Source organism: Salvelinus namaycush, chromosome 36 (genome assembly GCF_016432855.1).
Source record: "Salvelinus namaycush isolate Seneca chromosome 36, SaNama_1.0, whole genome shotgun sequence".
NCBI classification, from domain to species: Eukaryota; Metazoa; Chordata; class Actinopteri; order Salmoniformes; family Salmonidae; genus Salvelinus; species Salvelinus namaycush.
In genome coordinates this window covers 23,919,402-23,935,502 of record NC_052342.1, presented here as the reverse complement: position 1 = coordinate 23,935,502, position 16,101 = coordinate 23,919,402, and the positions used below count along the sequence as shown (strand labels likewise).

The 16,101-nt window shown below is 42.4% G+C and overlaps 1 protein-coding gene across 1 annotated transcript in view; it reads right to left on the bottom strand.

Annotated features, from left to right (window-relative positions):
- Window positions 1–2,606: 2,606 nt before the first annotated feature.
- Window positions 2,607–16,101, bottom strand: part of LOC120030505 — a 15,780-nt gene continuing 2,285 nt past the window's right edge. The window contains exons 2-8 of the mRNA XM_038975912.1: window positions 10,235–11,029; window positions 8,173–8,346; window positions 7,806–7,991; window positions 6,618–6,774; window positions 5,634–5,688; window positions 4,626–4,847; window positions 2,607–3,197 (exon numbers count right to left, since the gene is read on the bottom strand). Coding sequence (XP_038831840.1) covers window positions 3,009–3,197; window positions 4,626–4,847; window positions 5,634–5,688; window positions 6,618–6,774; window positions 7,806–7,991; window positions 8,173–8,346; window positions 10,235–11,029 — 1,778 coding nt within the window. The 3' untranslated portion in view covers window positions 2,607–3,008. The remainder of the gene's footprint in view (window positions 3,198–4,625; window positions 4,848–5,633; window positions 5,689–6,617; window positions 6,775–7,805; window positions 7,992–8,172; window positions 8,347–10,234; window positions 11,030–16,101) is intronic.

Genomic DNA, 16,101 nt, shown 5'->3' with positions numbered 1-16,101 from the left:
ACATAGGGCTAGACTTGCAAACACTGAACAGTCTTACAATAGCCTACCTTTACTCAATATAACTTTATCTGAAAATTGATTTGATAAAAAGTAGAAAATGACCGGTGTACAGAAACTATATGCACGGACGTCTTACCTCGTGAATTATACGAGTCGCCTGGATTTGACGTTCCAGACACCAGAAAACCTGTAAATTCCATGAGTTTGCTGCCTTGCCCTTCCCCTAATAACACTGGGAGGGGATTGGACTTTAGTCCCGACACGGGACTTCCGTGTAACGGTTCAAAAAATGACATTTCCCCTGTACTGCACTATAGGTCGTTGTTGCAAGTACTGCACTATAGGTCGTTGTTGCAAGTACTGCACTATAGGTCGTTGTTGCAAGTACTGCACTATAGGTCGTTGTTGCAAGTACTGCACTATAGGTCGTTGTTGCAAGTGCCACATATGTCATTGTAGCCTACCGCTGTTTCCCAATTTGTTTACACAGGCTAGTTGTTTTGAAATGTTTTTAGGAACAAGTGGTGTCTAGTAAGAATCCATCATTAATATTATCTGCCTCATAACACATTGTATTACAGAGCCTTCAGAAAGTATTCATACCCCTTGACTTATTCCACAGTTTGTTGTCTTACAGCCTGAATTCAAAATTGCTTAAATTGTTCGTTTTTTTCTCTCACCCATCTACACACAATACCCCATTATGACAAAGTGAAAACATGTTTTTAGAAATGTTTGCACATTTATTGAAAATGAAATACAGAAATATCTAATTTACATAAGTATTAACACCCCTGAGTCAATACATGTTAGAATCACCTTTGGCAGCAATTACAACTGTGAGTCATTCTGGGTAAGTCTCTAAGAGCTTTCCACACATGTATTGTACAATATTTGCACATTATTATTTTTTAAATCCTTCAAGCGCTGTCAAGTTGGTTGTTGATCATTGCTAGACAGCCATTTTCAAGTCTTGAAATAGATTTTCAAGTCTATTTATGTGAAATCTGTAACTAGGCAACTCAGGAACATTCAATGTTGTCTTGGTAAACAACTCTAGTGTATATTTGGCCTATGTTTTTGGTTATTGTCCAGCTGAAAGGTGAATTTGTCTCCCAGTGTCTGTTGGAAAGCAGACTGAACCAGGTTTTCCTCTAGTATTTCTCCTGTGCTTAGCTCTATTCCGTTTATTTTTATCCTAAAAAACTCCCTAGTCCTTGCCGATGACATGCATACCCATAACCTGATGCAGCCACCACCATGCTTGAAAATACGAAGACTGGTACTCAGTGATATTTTTGTTGGATTTGTCCCAAACATAACGCTTTGTATTCAGGAGAAAACAGTTAATTTCTTTGCCACATGTTTTGCAGTATTACTTTAGTGACTTGTTGCAAACAGGATGCATGTTTTCAAATATTTTTATTCTGTTCAGGCATCCTTCTTTTCACTTTGTCATTTAGTATTGTGGAGTAACTACAATGTTGTTGATCCATCCTCAATGTTTCCCTCTCACAGCCATTAAACAGTAACTGTTTTAAAGTCACCATTGGCCTCATGGTGAAATCCCTGACCGGTTTCATTCCTCTCCGGCAACTGAGTTAGGAATGACGTCTGTATATTTGTAGTGACTGGGTGTATTGATACGCCATACAAAGTGTAATTATTAACATCACCATGCTCAAAGGAATATTCAATGTTTGCTAATTTTTTTATTACCATCTACCAATAGGTGCTCTTCTTTGCAAGGCATTAGAAAACCTCCCTGATCTTTGTCGTTGAATCTGTGTTTGAAATTTACTGCTCAACTGAGGGACCTTAGAGATAATTGTATATGTGGGGTACAGAGATTAGGTATCATTCAAAAGTAATCTTAAACCCTATTATTGCACACAGAGTGATGAGTTCATGCAACTCATTATGTGACTTGTTAAGCACATGTTTATTCCTAAACTGATTTAGGCTTGACATCACAAAGGGATTGAATACTTATTGACTTTTCAGCTTTTCATTCTTTAGTTTATAAAAAAAAAATCTAATTTAAAATCTAAAAATGTCATCTAAAAACATAATTCCACTGTGACATTATGGGGTATTGTGTGTAGGCCAGTGACACACAATTGTAAATGTAATCCATTTTAAATTCAGGCTGTAATGCAACAAAATGTGGAAAAAGTCAAGGGGTGTGAATACGTTCTTGCATTATGATTGTTAGAACTGTCCGTGCTTTAGTTACAAAAGTAGACATTAACTTTACAGTGTGTTTGTAACTCTACCCTGGGCTTCAGTCAGTGAACAAGAAGTATTGTGTCGCCCCCCAGTGGCCGAAAGGAAGAGCAGGCACAATCTAAATGGCAAGCACAGGAGGTTGGTGGCACCTTAATTGGGGAGGACGGGCTCGTGGTAATGGCTAGAGCGGTATCAGTGGAATGGTACCAAATACATCAAACACATGGTTTGATGCCATTCCGTTTGCTCTGTTCATGCCATTTCTTATGAGCCGTCCTCCCCTCAGCAGCCTCCACTGATGTCAAGTGAAGGAGAATCCATTTTGATGGTCTGATTTTTTATTGAAATAAAAGTATACAAAGTATATTTAAGTATAACGCAAAATGACATTCAATGGGTTTCAGTAATAAGCCTACAGTAGAACAATGAGATATCTTGTTGCAAAATAAGCAAAACTGTAAAGTACAACATAAAAATATTTTATATACTGTATATTGGTCATGAATCAGTATACCTCAGCTATATTAACAGAAAGCCACAAACATACACGGTCTCACTCCTTGTAATAACAGGTCTCTTTAAAAAGCCAAAGGTCATTAAACCCTTAACTCTGTTTAAAAGTTCAGATGAGTTTAATATTCTCACACTAAATGTCCCTCTGGGAAAATAAAGATTGATCGTATTGATTGACAGATAGATTCAGGGTTATTCAACCAATGTCAACAATACATTATTCATCCCAACACACACACACGCACACACACGCACACACACTCCCCTCATAAACCAGTGTCCGACTCCATTTCCTCCATCTGTGTCCCAGGATCCAGGGTTGGTGGAGGTATTAGCTCAGACTCCGTTTCAGGCTCAGTCACTGGTTCCTCTCTTCCTTCCAGAGGTGGTTGATGTTCTGGTTCTAATTCTAGTTTTGGTTCTAGTTGTAGAACGGATTCTTCTGGTTCTTCCCTCTGTGATGCCCAATTTTCCCCCAGAAGGAAGTAGCCCTGGTTATGATGTTGACTTTATCAAATGCTGTACATGTGTCATTTCTGTGTCTTTTGATGCACAGGCTTCAACAAACATTATTTTTTGCTTTGTATTCACGTTGTATTTGGTATTTATTAGGATCCCCATTAGCCGCTGCAAAAGCATTAACTACTCTTCCTGGGGTCCACACAAAACAATACATAGTACAGGACATTATTAGTCAAGGACTGAAATACATACATTTAAAACGTCACACAACCTACATATCAGTACATACACACAATATCTATGTCTAATACATAGTACAGTGCAAATTACAATACAACATACAGTACCAGTCAAAAGTTTGGACACACCTACTCATTCAAGGGTTTTTCCTTATTTTTCCTATTTTCTACATTGTAGAATAATATTGAATACATCAAAACTATAAAACAACACATATGGAATCATGTAGTAACCAAAAAAGTTTATATTATTTACATATTTATATTTTATATTCTTCAAAGCAGCCACCCTTCTGGTACAAATAAATAAAATAAAGACACATCCTGGAATGAGTAGGTGTGTCCAAACTTTTGACTGGTACTGTATATACAAGGTCTGTGTCTCTTCACAGTCCCCTTTGTACAGTAAGGTGTTCTTTCATCTGTTTTTAAACTGGTTTAATTGCTAGCTTGAGTTACTTGGAGTGGCAGAGAGTTCCATGTAGTCATGGCTCTATTTAATACTTGAGTTTCCCAGCCTCTATTCTGGAGCTGGGGACTGTGAAAAGACCTCAGGTTGCATGTCTTGTGTCGTACTGATGAGTGTCCGAACTGTGTGCCAACTGCTTGAATAGACAGTTTGGTACCTTCAAAACATCAATACCTCTCACAAAGACCACTAGTGATGCAGTCAATCTCTCCTCAACTTTGAGCCAGGAGGGACTGACATGCACGTCACTAAGTTCATCTAAGTTCACCTAGGTGCTGCTTTGTTCTGGAACAACTGCAATTTTACCTATGTCCCTTTGCCGCACAGCTGTGCAGTAGTTAAGGTGCGATGAAACGAGCGCCTGTAGGACCTGTCTGGTCGACTGAGATGTCAAGAAGGCAGAGCAACGCCCTATCATGGACAGACCTCTACAAACATGTGGTTCATTCTTGACTATCACTCCATCTGTAGGAGGTTTGAAACACTGAAAAACGTTCCACTCTAACTGAAAATCCTAGTCCAGACCCAGTCTATCATATAGCTGTTTTATTCGATTCTTGTTCGTTTGGATTTTTCAAGCACTTTAAGATTATTTTTGTAATGAAAAGCACTGTAGAAGTTGAATAAATTCCTTTATTTTGAATTGACTGCTTTGAAAAGTGAGGTTTCCTCACACATAGATAAATATAAAACGTGTAGAAAGAAAGACATACCTTTTGTGGCCCTGGCTCTGCCACTTGCTGTGGCCCTTGTTGTGGCCCGTGCTGTGTTGTGGGGCTCCAGGTCGTGGCCGTCCCCTGGTAGGCCTTCCACAGCCGTCCATACAGCAGGTCCAGCTTGATCTTAGCATAGAGCTTGGAGGGGTCAAAACCCTGGGGCTGAGGCTGGGGGGGTGGGGGAAGGGGGGGTTGCTTGGGGGGATCCTCTGTGACCCCCTGGATGAGAGAGAGAGAGATGTTGTTTTGAAAATAATTGGCACCTAAATTATTTGTATTGTTGCTTTATCAGTTGTCATTTCATCATGTTCTATCATGTAAATGTAAAGACCAAATGAAAAGAGGTCTGTAACAGAAGTGTAATGAAAGCAACTCTCACTGCAATGTTCACATCACACTAAATCCGACCACACTGCAAATGTTATAAAAAAGCTTTGCTTGACAGACTGATTCTTCTGCCCTGTTAACAGTACACCAGCTACTGTGTGTTACACTATTGTGAACCCAAGTATGATAAACGCCAAACCACATTTACCAGTGTGTGTGTGTGTGTGTGTGTGTGTGTGTGTGTGTGTGTGTGTGTGTGTGTGTGTGTGTGTGTGTGTGTGTGTGTGTGTGTGTGTGTGTGTGTGTGTGTGTGTGTGTGTGTGTGTGTGTGAGAGAGAGAGTGAGAAACGGCTGAGCGATGGCCCTAGACAGTGAACAACAGGAAACCATGGCGATAACCATGGCGAATGGGGGGCCCTGTGGGTTTTCATGGTAACGCAGGTCACTATGTTTACTGAGGTCACTCTACCCATAGAGACAGGCAATGGCTCTATCTTTGTGACTCTAGAGAGACATGTGGCTAGGTAGCCTATATTAACTTTCACCAATGACCTTTTCCGTGTGCTTTAGGTTACAACACTTCCTGTCTAGATAAAGGATTTCTAGGTAAGGATGTAAGTTTCCATTGTGTCAAAACAGCATGTTAAGCTAAAAGTGTAGCTGAGAAAATAACTTTACTTCTGATTCTGTGTGTTGATCTGTCAGATACGCCTCTACCTCAAACATTCGCCTCCTGGAACAAGAGACAAGAGCAGATAAGTCTTGGTTTAGAGATAAGTCTTGGTCAGAGAGCTGAAAACCTTTGGTGTTAGAGTCAGAGAGCAGATACGTCTTGTTGTTAGAGTCAGAGAGCAGATACGTCTTGTTGTTAGAGTCAGAGAGCAGATAACAATTGGTGTTAGAATCAGTGCTACTGGAAACTTTACTGACAGAGAGAGTGAGGCCTCTCTTTCCATCCTGTGTGTGACTGTGAGAGAGACAAAGAAAAAAAATCAAGCGGAAGAGAGAGCAGTGATAGAGATGATGGAAAGAGAGAGAGAGTAAAATGAGCTTGGAATAGAGATACAGAGAAAGGAATGATTTTGATAGGTTGAGAGAGAGGAATGATTTTGATAGGTTGAGAGAGAGGAATGATTTTGATAGGTTGAGAGAAAGACAGACACAAAATGGATTCAGTTGATCAGTAAGGTACCAGCGACAACAGTGTCTGCAGCAGCACTTTCACCAGTAGTAGAGAGGGGGAGAGAGGGGGGGTTAGAGAGAGAGAGAGAGAGAGAGAGGGGGAGAGAGAGAGAGGGAGAGAGAGAGAGAGAGAGAGAGAGGGGGAGAGAGAGAGAGAGGGGGAGAGAGGGGGAGAGAGAGAGAGAGGGGGAGAGAGGGGGAGAGAGGGGGAGAGGGAGAGAGAGAGAGGGGGAGAGAGGGGGAGAGATCAGTAGGTTGGCTAGTGGAGGCTCCTCAGAGGAGGGGGAGGACCATCCTCCTCAGTGAATTGCATAATAATAAAAATAGTGAAACATTAAGTGATAAAAAGTGATCCTTTTTAGATAAAACTATACTAAATATATTCACGTCACCAAATAATTGATTAAAACACAGTTTTTCAATGAAGGTCTACAGTAGCCTCATCTTAAACAGCACCAACCTCCACTGAGGTAGACCTACCTGTGACAGCAGTGTCTGCAGCAGTACTTCCAGCAGTAGTACAGTGAGGTCACAATGCTCAGTATGCAGATGGTAGAGCCTCCTACCAACAGGGCCCACTGTTCCAAAGTTCTTTCCCCTAGCAGCCGCGGTGCATCCTCTGACTCCTGGGCCTCTGCTGTGGACAGACACACAGACATGTCAAACACAGTACTTCCAACAGCAGAAGATCATGGGCCTCCACTGTGGGTAGACAATAGAGAGAGACACACAGTACACAGTTATGTATTGTGTGGATAGTTATGATTGAGAGAGAGAGAGACTGCTCAGGAAAGTCTGACTCCTGGGTCCCTGCTGGAGAAATACACATAAAACACACAGACACACACAGACAAGAACACAGGAGCATGCTCACGCTCAACACACACAAACATACATGTTATATAGAACCCATGTGGGTTGTGATTCTTGTTGTGTATTGTTAAGAGAGAGAATGAGAGAGAGAGAGAGAGCGAGAGAATGAGAGAGAGAGAGAGAGAGAGAGAGAAAATGAGAGAGAAAATGAGAGAAGAGAGAGAGAGACACACATATTTCCCTCAGAAAAGGGCAACTAGTGTACTTTAACTAATTGCATATCGTTACAACACTGTATATATACATAATATGCCATTTGAAATGTCTTTATTCTTTTGGAACTTATGTAAGTGTAATGTTTAATGTTAATTTGATTGTTTATTTCACTTTTGTTTATTATCCTCTTCACTTGCTTTGGCAACGTTAACATATGTTTCCCATGCCAATAAAGCTCTTATATATATATATATATATATATATATATATATATATATATATATATATAGAGAGAGAGAGAGAGAGAGAGAGAGAGAGAGAGAGAGAGAGAGAGAGAGAGAGAGAGAGAGAGAGAGAGAGAGAGAGAGAGAGAGAGAGAGAGAGAGAGAGAGAGAGAGAGAGAGAGAGAGAGAGAGAGAGAGAGAGAGAGAGAGAGAGGCCCAGGATGTTTGTCACATAGACAGAGACAGAAACGTTTGTTAATTATCTATTTCACTTGCTTTGGGAATGTAAACATATGTTTGCCATGCCAATAAAGCCCCTTGAATTAAAATTAAAATTGAGAGAGTGGAGAGAGACACACACACAGAGAGAGAGAGAGAGAGAGAGAGACGAGATAAAGGTAGAGAGGGAGAGTACCCGTGCTTTCATTGATCCGGGTATGTGTACAGTGCTCCAGCACCCCAGATGGAAACGTGATGAATACACAGCAGAGTTGGCTGACCTCCTCCACAGCGCCTTCCTTCAGGTCGAGTCTGGAACTACGACTGGAGGCACTACTTTGGATCTTCACAGTGTCGTTGTACTCTGGGACCACGTAGGTACCTAAACGGCATATATGATATTGATAATAACAATAATACATTTTATTTACTTTTTATTCACATACACAAATCCCAAAGTTCTGTACATTATGAGTATAGCATACATATACTACATTGCTAGATTATTAATATATATATATATATATATATATATATATATGACATTATTATTAAATATGTACCGAACACGGGATGGAAGGTGCCCAGTTTCAGTTTGGTAGTGGTGTGGTTGGGACTGCTGATCATCTCCCAGTTGATCTGAGAAACAGTGTCGTTCTGCGACAGGAGACGACAGGTAATAGACAGATGTTCTCTGTCCCGTGTGTGAGACACAGAGATCACACTGCCGGCTATGCCTGTGTGAAGCAATAGGGTAGAAGTCAGTTATGTGTGGGCGCTAGAAAAGTCACAGCCACTTCCAGTGAAATGAAGATGAAACACCTTTTTTGCATTAATACACATTCAGACGAACACACACACACATACATACAGTTGAAGTCAGAAGTTTACATACACTTAGGTTGTAGTCATTAAAACTCGTTTTTCAACCACTCCACAAATTTCTTGTTTACAAACTATAGTTTTGGCAAGTTGGTTAGGACATCTACTTTGTACATGACACAAGTAATTTTTCCAACAATTGTTCACAGACAGATTATTTCACGTATAATTCACTGTATCACAATTCCAGTGGGTCAGAAGTTTACATACACTAAGTTTACTGTGCCTTTAAACAGCTTGGAAAATTCCAGAGAATTATGTCATGGCTTTAGAAGCCTCGTACAGGTTAATTGACATAATTTGAGTCAATTGGAGGTATACCTGTGGATGTATTTCAAGGCCTACCTTCAAACTCAGTGCCTCTTTGCTTGACATCATGGGAAAATGAAAAGAAATCAGGCAAGAACTCAGAAAAAAAATTGTAGACCTCCACAAGTCTGGTTCATCCTTGGGAGCAATTTCCAAATGCTTGAAGGTACCACTTTCATCTGTACAAACAATTGTACGTAAGTATAAACACCATGGGACCACGCAGCCAACAAACCGCTCAGGAAGGAGACACGTTTTGTCTCCTAGAGAAGAATGTACTTTGGTGCGAAAAGTGCAAATCAATCCCAGAACAACAGCAAAGGACCTTGTGAAGATGCTGTAGGAAACAGGTACAAAAGTATCTATATCCACAGTAAAACGAGTCCTATATCGACATAACCTGAAAGGCCGCTCAGCAAGGAAGAAGCCACTGCTCCAAAACCGCCATAAAACAGCCAGACTATGGTTTGCAACTGCACATGGGGACAAAGATTGTACTTTTTGGGCAAATGTCCTCTGGTCTGATGAAACAAAGATAGAACTGTTTGGCCATAATAACCATCGTTATGTTTGGAGGAAAAAGGGGAAGGCTTGCAAGCCGAAGAACACCATCTCAACCGTGAAGCATGGGGGTGGCAGCATCATGTTGTGGGGGTACTTTACTGTAGGAGGGACTGGTGCACTTCACAAAATAGATGGCATCACGAGGAAGGAAAATTATGTGGATATATTGAAGCAACATCTCAAGACATCAGTCAGGAAGTTAAAGCATGGTCACAAATGGGTCTTTCAAATGGACAATGACCCCAAGCATACTTCCAAAGTTGTGGCAAAATGGCTTAAGGACAACAAAGTCAAGGTATTGGAGTGGCCATCACAAAGCCCTGACCTCAATCCCATAGACAATTTGTGGGCAGAACTGAAAAAGTGTGTGCGAGCAAGGAGGCCTACAAACCTGACTCAGTTACACCAGCTCTGTCAGGAGGAATGGGCCAAAATTCCCCCAACGTATTGTGAGAAGCTTGTGGAAGGCAACCCGGAACGTTTGACACAAGTTAAACAATTTAAAGGCAATGTTACCAAATACTAATTGAGTGTATGTAGACTTCTGACCCCCTGGGAATGTGATGAAAGATATAAAAGCTGAAATAAATCATTCTCTCTACTATTATTCTGACATTTCACATTCTTAAAATAAAGTGGTGATCCTAACTGGCCTAAGACAGGGAATTTTTACAAGGATTAAATGTCAGGAATTGTGAAAAACTGAGTTTAAATGTGTTTGGCTAATGTGTATGTAAACATCAGACTTCAACTGTAAGTATTTTACTTTTTTGTCAACTTTGATTATTTGATAAATGCACTTTGTTGCTCTGTGTGTTCTACTAAACTAAAAGGTTCCTCTTATTTGAGTTGTTTGTAAGTGACACCAACCTGTCTGTATCAGGACGAGGGCCAGAAGAAAGTAGACCCAGTGTATTCTCATCTCTAGCTCTGTCGTCAGCCCCACCGATGTTGATCCTCTGATCCACTTCTCTGACTCTCTTCTCTGATCCTCTTCTCTGATCCTCGTCTCTGATCCACGTCTCTGATCCTCGTCTCTGATCCTCGTCTCTGATCCTCGTCTCTGATCCTCGTCTCTGATCCTCGTCTCTGATCCTCGTCTCTGATCCTCTTCTCTGATCCTTTTCTCTGATCCACTTCTCTGATCCTCTTCTCTGATCCTCTTCTCTGATCCTCTTCTCTGATCCTCGTCTCTGATCCTCTTCTCTGATCCTCTTCTCTGATCCTCTTCTCTGATCCTTGCCTCTGATCCTCGTCTCTGATCCTCGTCTCTGATCCTCGTCTCTGATCCTCGTCTCTGATCCACTTCTCTGATCCACTTCTCTGATCCACTTCTCTGATCCACTTCTCTGACTCTCTTCTCTGATCCTCGTCTCTGATCCTCGTCTCTGATCCTCGTCTCTGATCCACTTCTCTGATCCACTTCTCTGATTCTCTTCTCTGATCCTCTTCTCTGATCCTCTTCTCTGATCCTCGTCTCTGATTCTCTTCTCTGATCCTCTTCTCTGATCCTCTTCTCTGATCCTCTTCTCTGATCCTCGTCTCTGATTCTCTTCTCTGATCCTCGTCTCTGATCCTCGTCTCTGATCCTCGTCTCTGATCCACTTCTCTGATTCTCTTCTCTAATCCTCTTCTCTTGTTGTCTTTTTGTTGTTTTCCAGTCTCCTCTTTCACCACATATTTAATTTAATTTATACATTCTGTTTCACTGTTTAATCTCTGTCTTCACACCACCTGTCTGTCTTCACACCACCTGTCTGTCTCTGTCTTCACACCACCTGTCTGTCTCTGTCTTCACACCACCTGTCTGTCTTCACACCACCTGTCTGTCTCTCTCTTCACACCACCTGTCTGTCTTCACACAACCTGTCTGTGTCTGTCTTCACACAACCTGTCTGTCTCTGAATCCTTCTGATTCTCTGTCTCTGTCTTCACACCACCTGTCTGTCTCTGAATCCTTCTGATTCTCTGTCTCTGATTCACAACTCTCAACTTCCTCCTTCCGTACACGTTCAGCCTAACAACTTTTCATCTCTCTCAATCACTCTCTCTCTTCTTTATCTCTCTCTCTCTTACTCTCTCTCTCTCTCTCTCTAGAGAAAGGAAGAGGAAGTGAATTTGAAGAGTGAAGCGATAGATCTGCATAGTTCCATGTTTGTAGGCTGCCTGGGTTTTTCCACTGTGCTAACATCTTCTAAACCACACACAGATACACATTATATTAGAGCGCAGTACCCAATGCTTAATTTAGTTAAGTACCTCTGTCTTACTGTATCAAACTTCAGATTGTGGCTTTAATAGGCGTTTGATGAGGAAACAGCTGTTTGATGTACTGGTGGAGGTAGTGTGTGTGTGTGTGTGTGTGTGTGTGTGTGTGTGTGTGTGTGTGTGTGTGTGTGTGTGTGTGTGTGTGTGTGTGTGTGTGTGTGTGTGTGTGTGTGTGTGTGTGTGTGTGTGTGTGTGTGTGTGTGTGTGTGTGCTTCCTGTCTGTTCTACCAGTGGGCTCTTTTGTTATATATTATATTAAATATTGATCACATGGAAATTCCGAACATGAGAGAGAAGCGCACATCAAAGCTCTCACCACCAGAGGGCACACTGGGCTGCTCCACCACCACTAGCAGCTTGCATGCAGTATGTTTCAGCACACCAGACCTGGGTTCAAATAATGTTCTACATTTTTCAAACACGTTGAGTGTTTGATCTAGCTTGCCTGGAGTACCAGATAGGAGGGTATTGTCGTTCTGGGACAGTTATATTGGCTCCATTAAGTCAGGGAAGCTCAGTCAAGCACAGATAAAGTCATTTGAATTATTTTGAATAGTGTTTGAACCCAGGTCAGCACCACAGAGGTGGTATTAGTCAGTGTAAATTCACATGGAGGAGTATTTTTAGCTCTGCAGATAGATGGATGATAGACACAGATGCCTGTAGTCTTCCTACACACTGGGTCTGCATCCCAAATAGCACCCTTTTCCCTATATAGGTCACTAGAGCCCCCCATGGGCCCTGGTCAAAAGTAGTGCACTATATAGGGAGTAGGGTGCATTTGGGACGGAAGCCTTGGTTGCATGTGAGTGACGTGGGCTTTGGCCTTCATCCACTAGAATACTCCTTGTCTTCCTGCGTTCTGTAGATTGATCTGAGCTATATGTGTGTATGTGTGTGTGTGTGTGTGTGTGTGTGTGTGCGTGTGCGTGTGCGTGTGCGTGTGTGTGTGTGTGTGCGTGCGTGCGTGTGTGTGTGCGTACATCTGTGAGTGTGATACATCAGGCGTCCCTGAAGCAAAGTCAATTAAGACAGAGGGGAGCTTCTGTGTGTCGCTGCCCGCCGTTGGCCTCCAGGATCACAGGCACAGCAGCCAATCATATCGCAGGGCCGGGGTGCAGTAGCCAACGAGATCGCAGAACCGGGGTGTCAAGGCTACGTAACAATGGGGTGGAATGTTAAGATGAGTGCTTTGCTGTCTGCAGTGAGAGAGATGCTGGAATCTGTTGTGGAGTTATGCCTACGTTCCGTCAACGTTCCATCAACATTCTGACAACGTTCACTGGGTGTCTGTTGATCTTGTTGTGGTAAAAAGACTAGGATGTGATTTTTACCAAGCGTCTGAGTAGAAGTGCTGTCTGATCTAGGATCAGTTTTGCCTTATAAATCATAGTGAATAAGAGGGGGGACCTAATCTTAGATCAGGCAAAATGTTAATACAGGCCCTGGTCTCTGGGAAAATATCTCTGCACAATTAGACCACCAACTGACAAATCTGTATCTGAACAGCCCTCAGGAATGTGTACCCATGAAAAAGTCACTAACACTATGCTTTTCTCGCTCTCTCTTTTACCTCTTATCGTTGATTGACTTTAGAAAACATTGTGAAAACACAAAATAAATGAAAATAAAAGTTTAAAAAGCAGGACCCATAGGCTAGTCATTAACCATGAATGAACTCACCCCCCCCCCTTTCCCTCCCCCTATCTCCTCTCCCTACCCCCCCTCTCTCCTCTCCCTACCCCCTCTCCCCTCTCCCTACCCCCTATCCCCTCTCCCTACCCCCCCTCCCCTCTCCCTACCCCCTATCCCTACCCCCCTCTCTCCTCTCCCTACCCCCCCTTTCCTCTCCCTACCCCCCTCTCCCTACCCCCTATCCCTCTCCCCTCTCCCTACCCCCCTCTCCCCTCTCCCTATCCCCTCTCCCTACCCCCCTCTCCCCTCTCCCTATCCCCTCTCCCTACCCCCCCTCTCCCCTCTCCCTACCCCCTATCCCTTTCCCCTCTCCCTTCCCCCCTCTCCCTACCCCCCTGTCCCCTCTACCTACCCAATTATTAACCCTTTCAATCCTACCCCCTCCTCGTTGCACCCTTAAAACCCCTTCAACCATCCTTCCCCAGCCATCCACTTAATTTATTGCTTCTGTCCATCTCCTCCCCCCTTTATGCCTCTCTTCACCCCTCTCTCTGTTCAAGCACTAGCACACATGCAGGGACACACACACACAACCTTATCCCCCAGTATTATTTTTTGACCTCTGTTATCCACAATGGACCAGCCGACCAGTGACCAACGAATTAGTTCAACCCAAATGCATTTCAACACACGCACGCACACATGCCAACGCGCATGTACAAGACGGATGAGTTACTACAAGACAAGGGTAAAGAACTACATCTTATTATTACATCATTAGAAACTCTTTGATCTGAGTTCTATTCCTCTCTGTTCTGTTAGTATTAGTCACAGCATTGATATAGTTCTCTTTCATCTCCATCTCTCATTCCCCCTCTCCTCTACCTCTTATTCTTTCTCTATCTTCCACTCCACTCCATCCCTCTCTCCCACTCCCTCTTTTCTCTGTCCGCCTCTCTCCTTCCCTCTCTACCCCCTCTCTTCTTTCATCTCCATCTCTCATTCCCCCTCTCCTCTACCTCTTATTCTTTCTCTATCTTCCATTCCACTCCATCCCTCTCTCCCACTCCCTTTTTTCTCTGTCCGCCTCTCTACGCCCTCTCTGCTTTCTCTCCATCGCTCTCTCCCACTCCCTCTTTTCTCTGTCCGCCTCTCTCCTTCCCTCTCTTCTTTCTCTCCATCCCTCTCTCCCACTCCCTCTTTTCTCTGTCCGCCTCTCTACCCCCTCTCTTCTTTCTCTCCATCCCTCTCTCCCACTCCCTCTTTTCTCTGTCCGCCTCTCTCCTTCCCTCTCTACTCCCTCCCTTCTTTCTCTCCATCCCTCTCTCCCACTCCCTCTTTTCTCTGTCTGCCTCTCTCCTTCCCTCTCTACCCCCTCTCTTCTTTCTCTCCATCCCTCTCTCCCACTCCCTCTTTTCTCTGTCCGCCTCTCTCCTTCCCTCTCTACCCCCTCTCTTCTTTCTCTCCATCCCTCTTTTCTCTGTCCGCCTCTCTCCTTCCCTCTCTACCCCCTCTCTTCTTTCTCTCCATCCCTCTTTTCTCTGTCCGCCTCTCTCCATCCCTTTCCAGCCCCCTCTCTTATATCTCCCCATCTCTCTCGTCCTCTCATCCTCTCCCTCTTCTCTCTCTCGTTTCGCTTCCATCTATCTATCTATCTATCTATCTATCTATCTATCTATCTATCTATCTATCTATCTATCTATCTATCTATCTATCTATCTATCTATCTATCTATCTATCTATCTATCTATCTATCTATCTATCTATCTATCTATCTATCTATCTATCTATCTCACTCCTTCTTCTCTCTATTCACCATAAAGCTGATAAACTAGTAAGACTATCACAGCTAGTTGACCATACAGCTGATAACTAGTAAAGACCTCTATCACAACTAGTTGACCATAAAACTGATAACTAGTAAAGACCTCTATCACAACTAGTTGACCATAAAACTGATAACTATAAAGACCTCTATCACAGCTAGTTACCATACAGCTGATAACTAGTAAAGACCTCTATCACAACTAGTTAACCATACAGCTGAACTAGTAAAGACTATCACAACTAGTTGACCATAAAGCTGATAACTAGTAAAGACCTCTATCAAGCAGTTGACCATAAAGCTGATAACTAGTAAAGACCTCTATCACAACTAGTTAACCATACAGCTGATAACTTAAGACTATCACACTATTTCCATAAGCTGATACCTAGTAAAGACCTCTATCACAACTAGTTGACCATAAAGCTGATAACTAGTAAAGACCTCTATCACAACTAGTGACCATAAAGCTGATAACTAGTAAAGACCTCTATCACAACTCATAACCATACATCTGATAACTAGTAAAGACTATCACAGCTAGTTGAGCATAAAGCTGATAACTAGTAAAGACTATCACAACTAGTTGACCATAAGCTGATAACTAGTAAAGACCTCTATCAACGCTAGTTAACCATAAATCTGATAACTAGTAAAGACCTCTATACACCTAGTTAACCATACAGCTGATAACTAGTAAAGACCTCTATCACAACTAGTTAACCATACAGCTGATACTAGTAAAGCCTATCACAGCTAGTTGACCATAAAGCTGATAACTAGTAAAGACCTTTATCACAACTAGTTACCATACAGCTGATAACTAGTAAAGACCTCTATCACAACTAGTTGACCATAAAGCTGATAACTGTAAAGACCTCTTTACAACTAGTTGACCATACAGCTGATAACTAGTAAAGACTATCACAACTAGTTGACCATAAGCTGATAACTAGTAAAGACTCTATCACAACTAGTTGACCATAAGCTGATAATAGTTAATGAACCT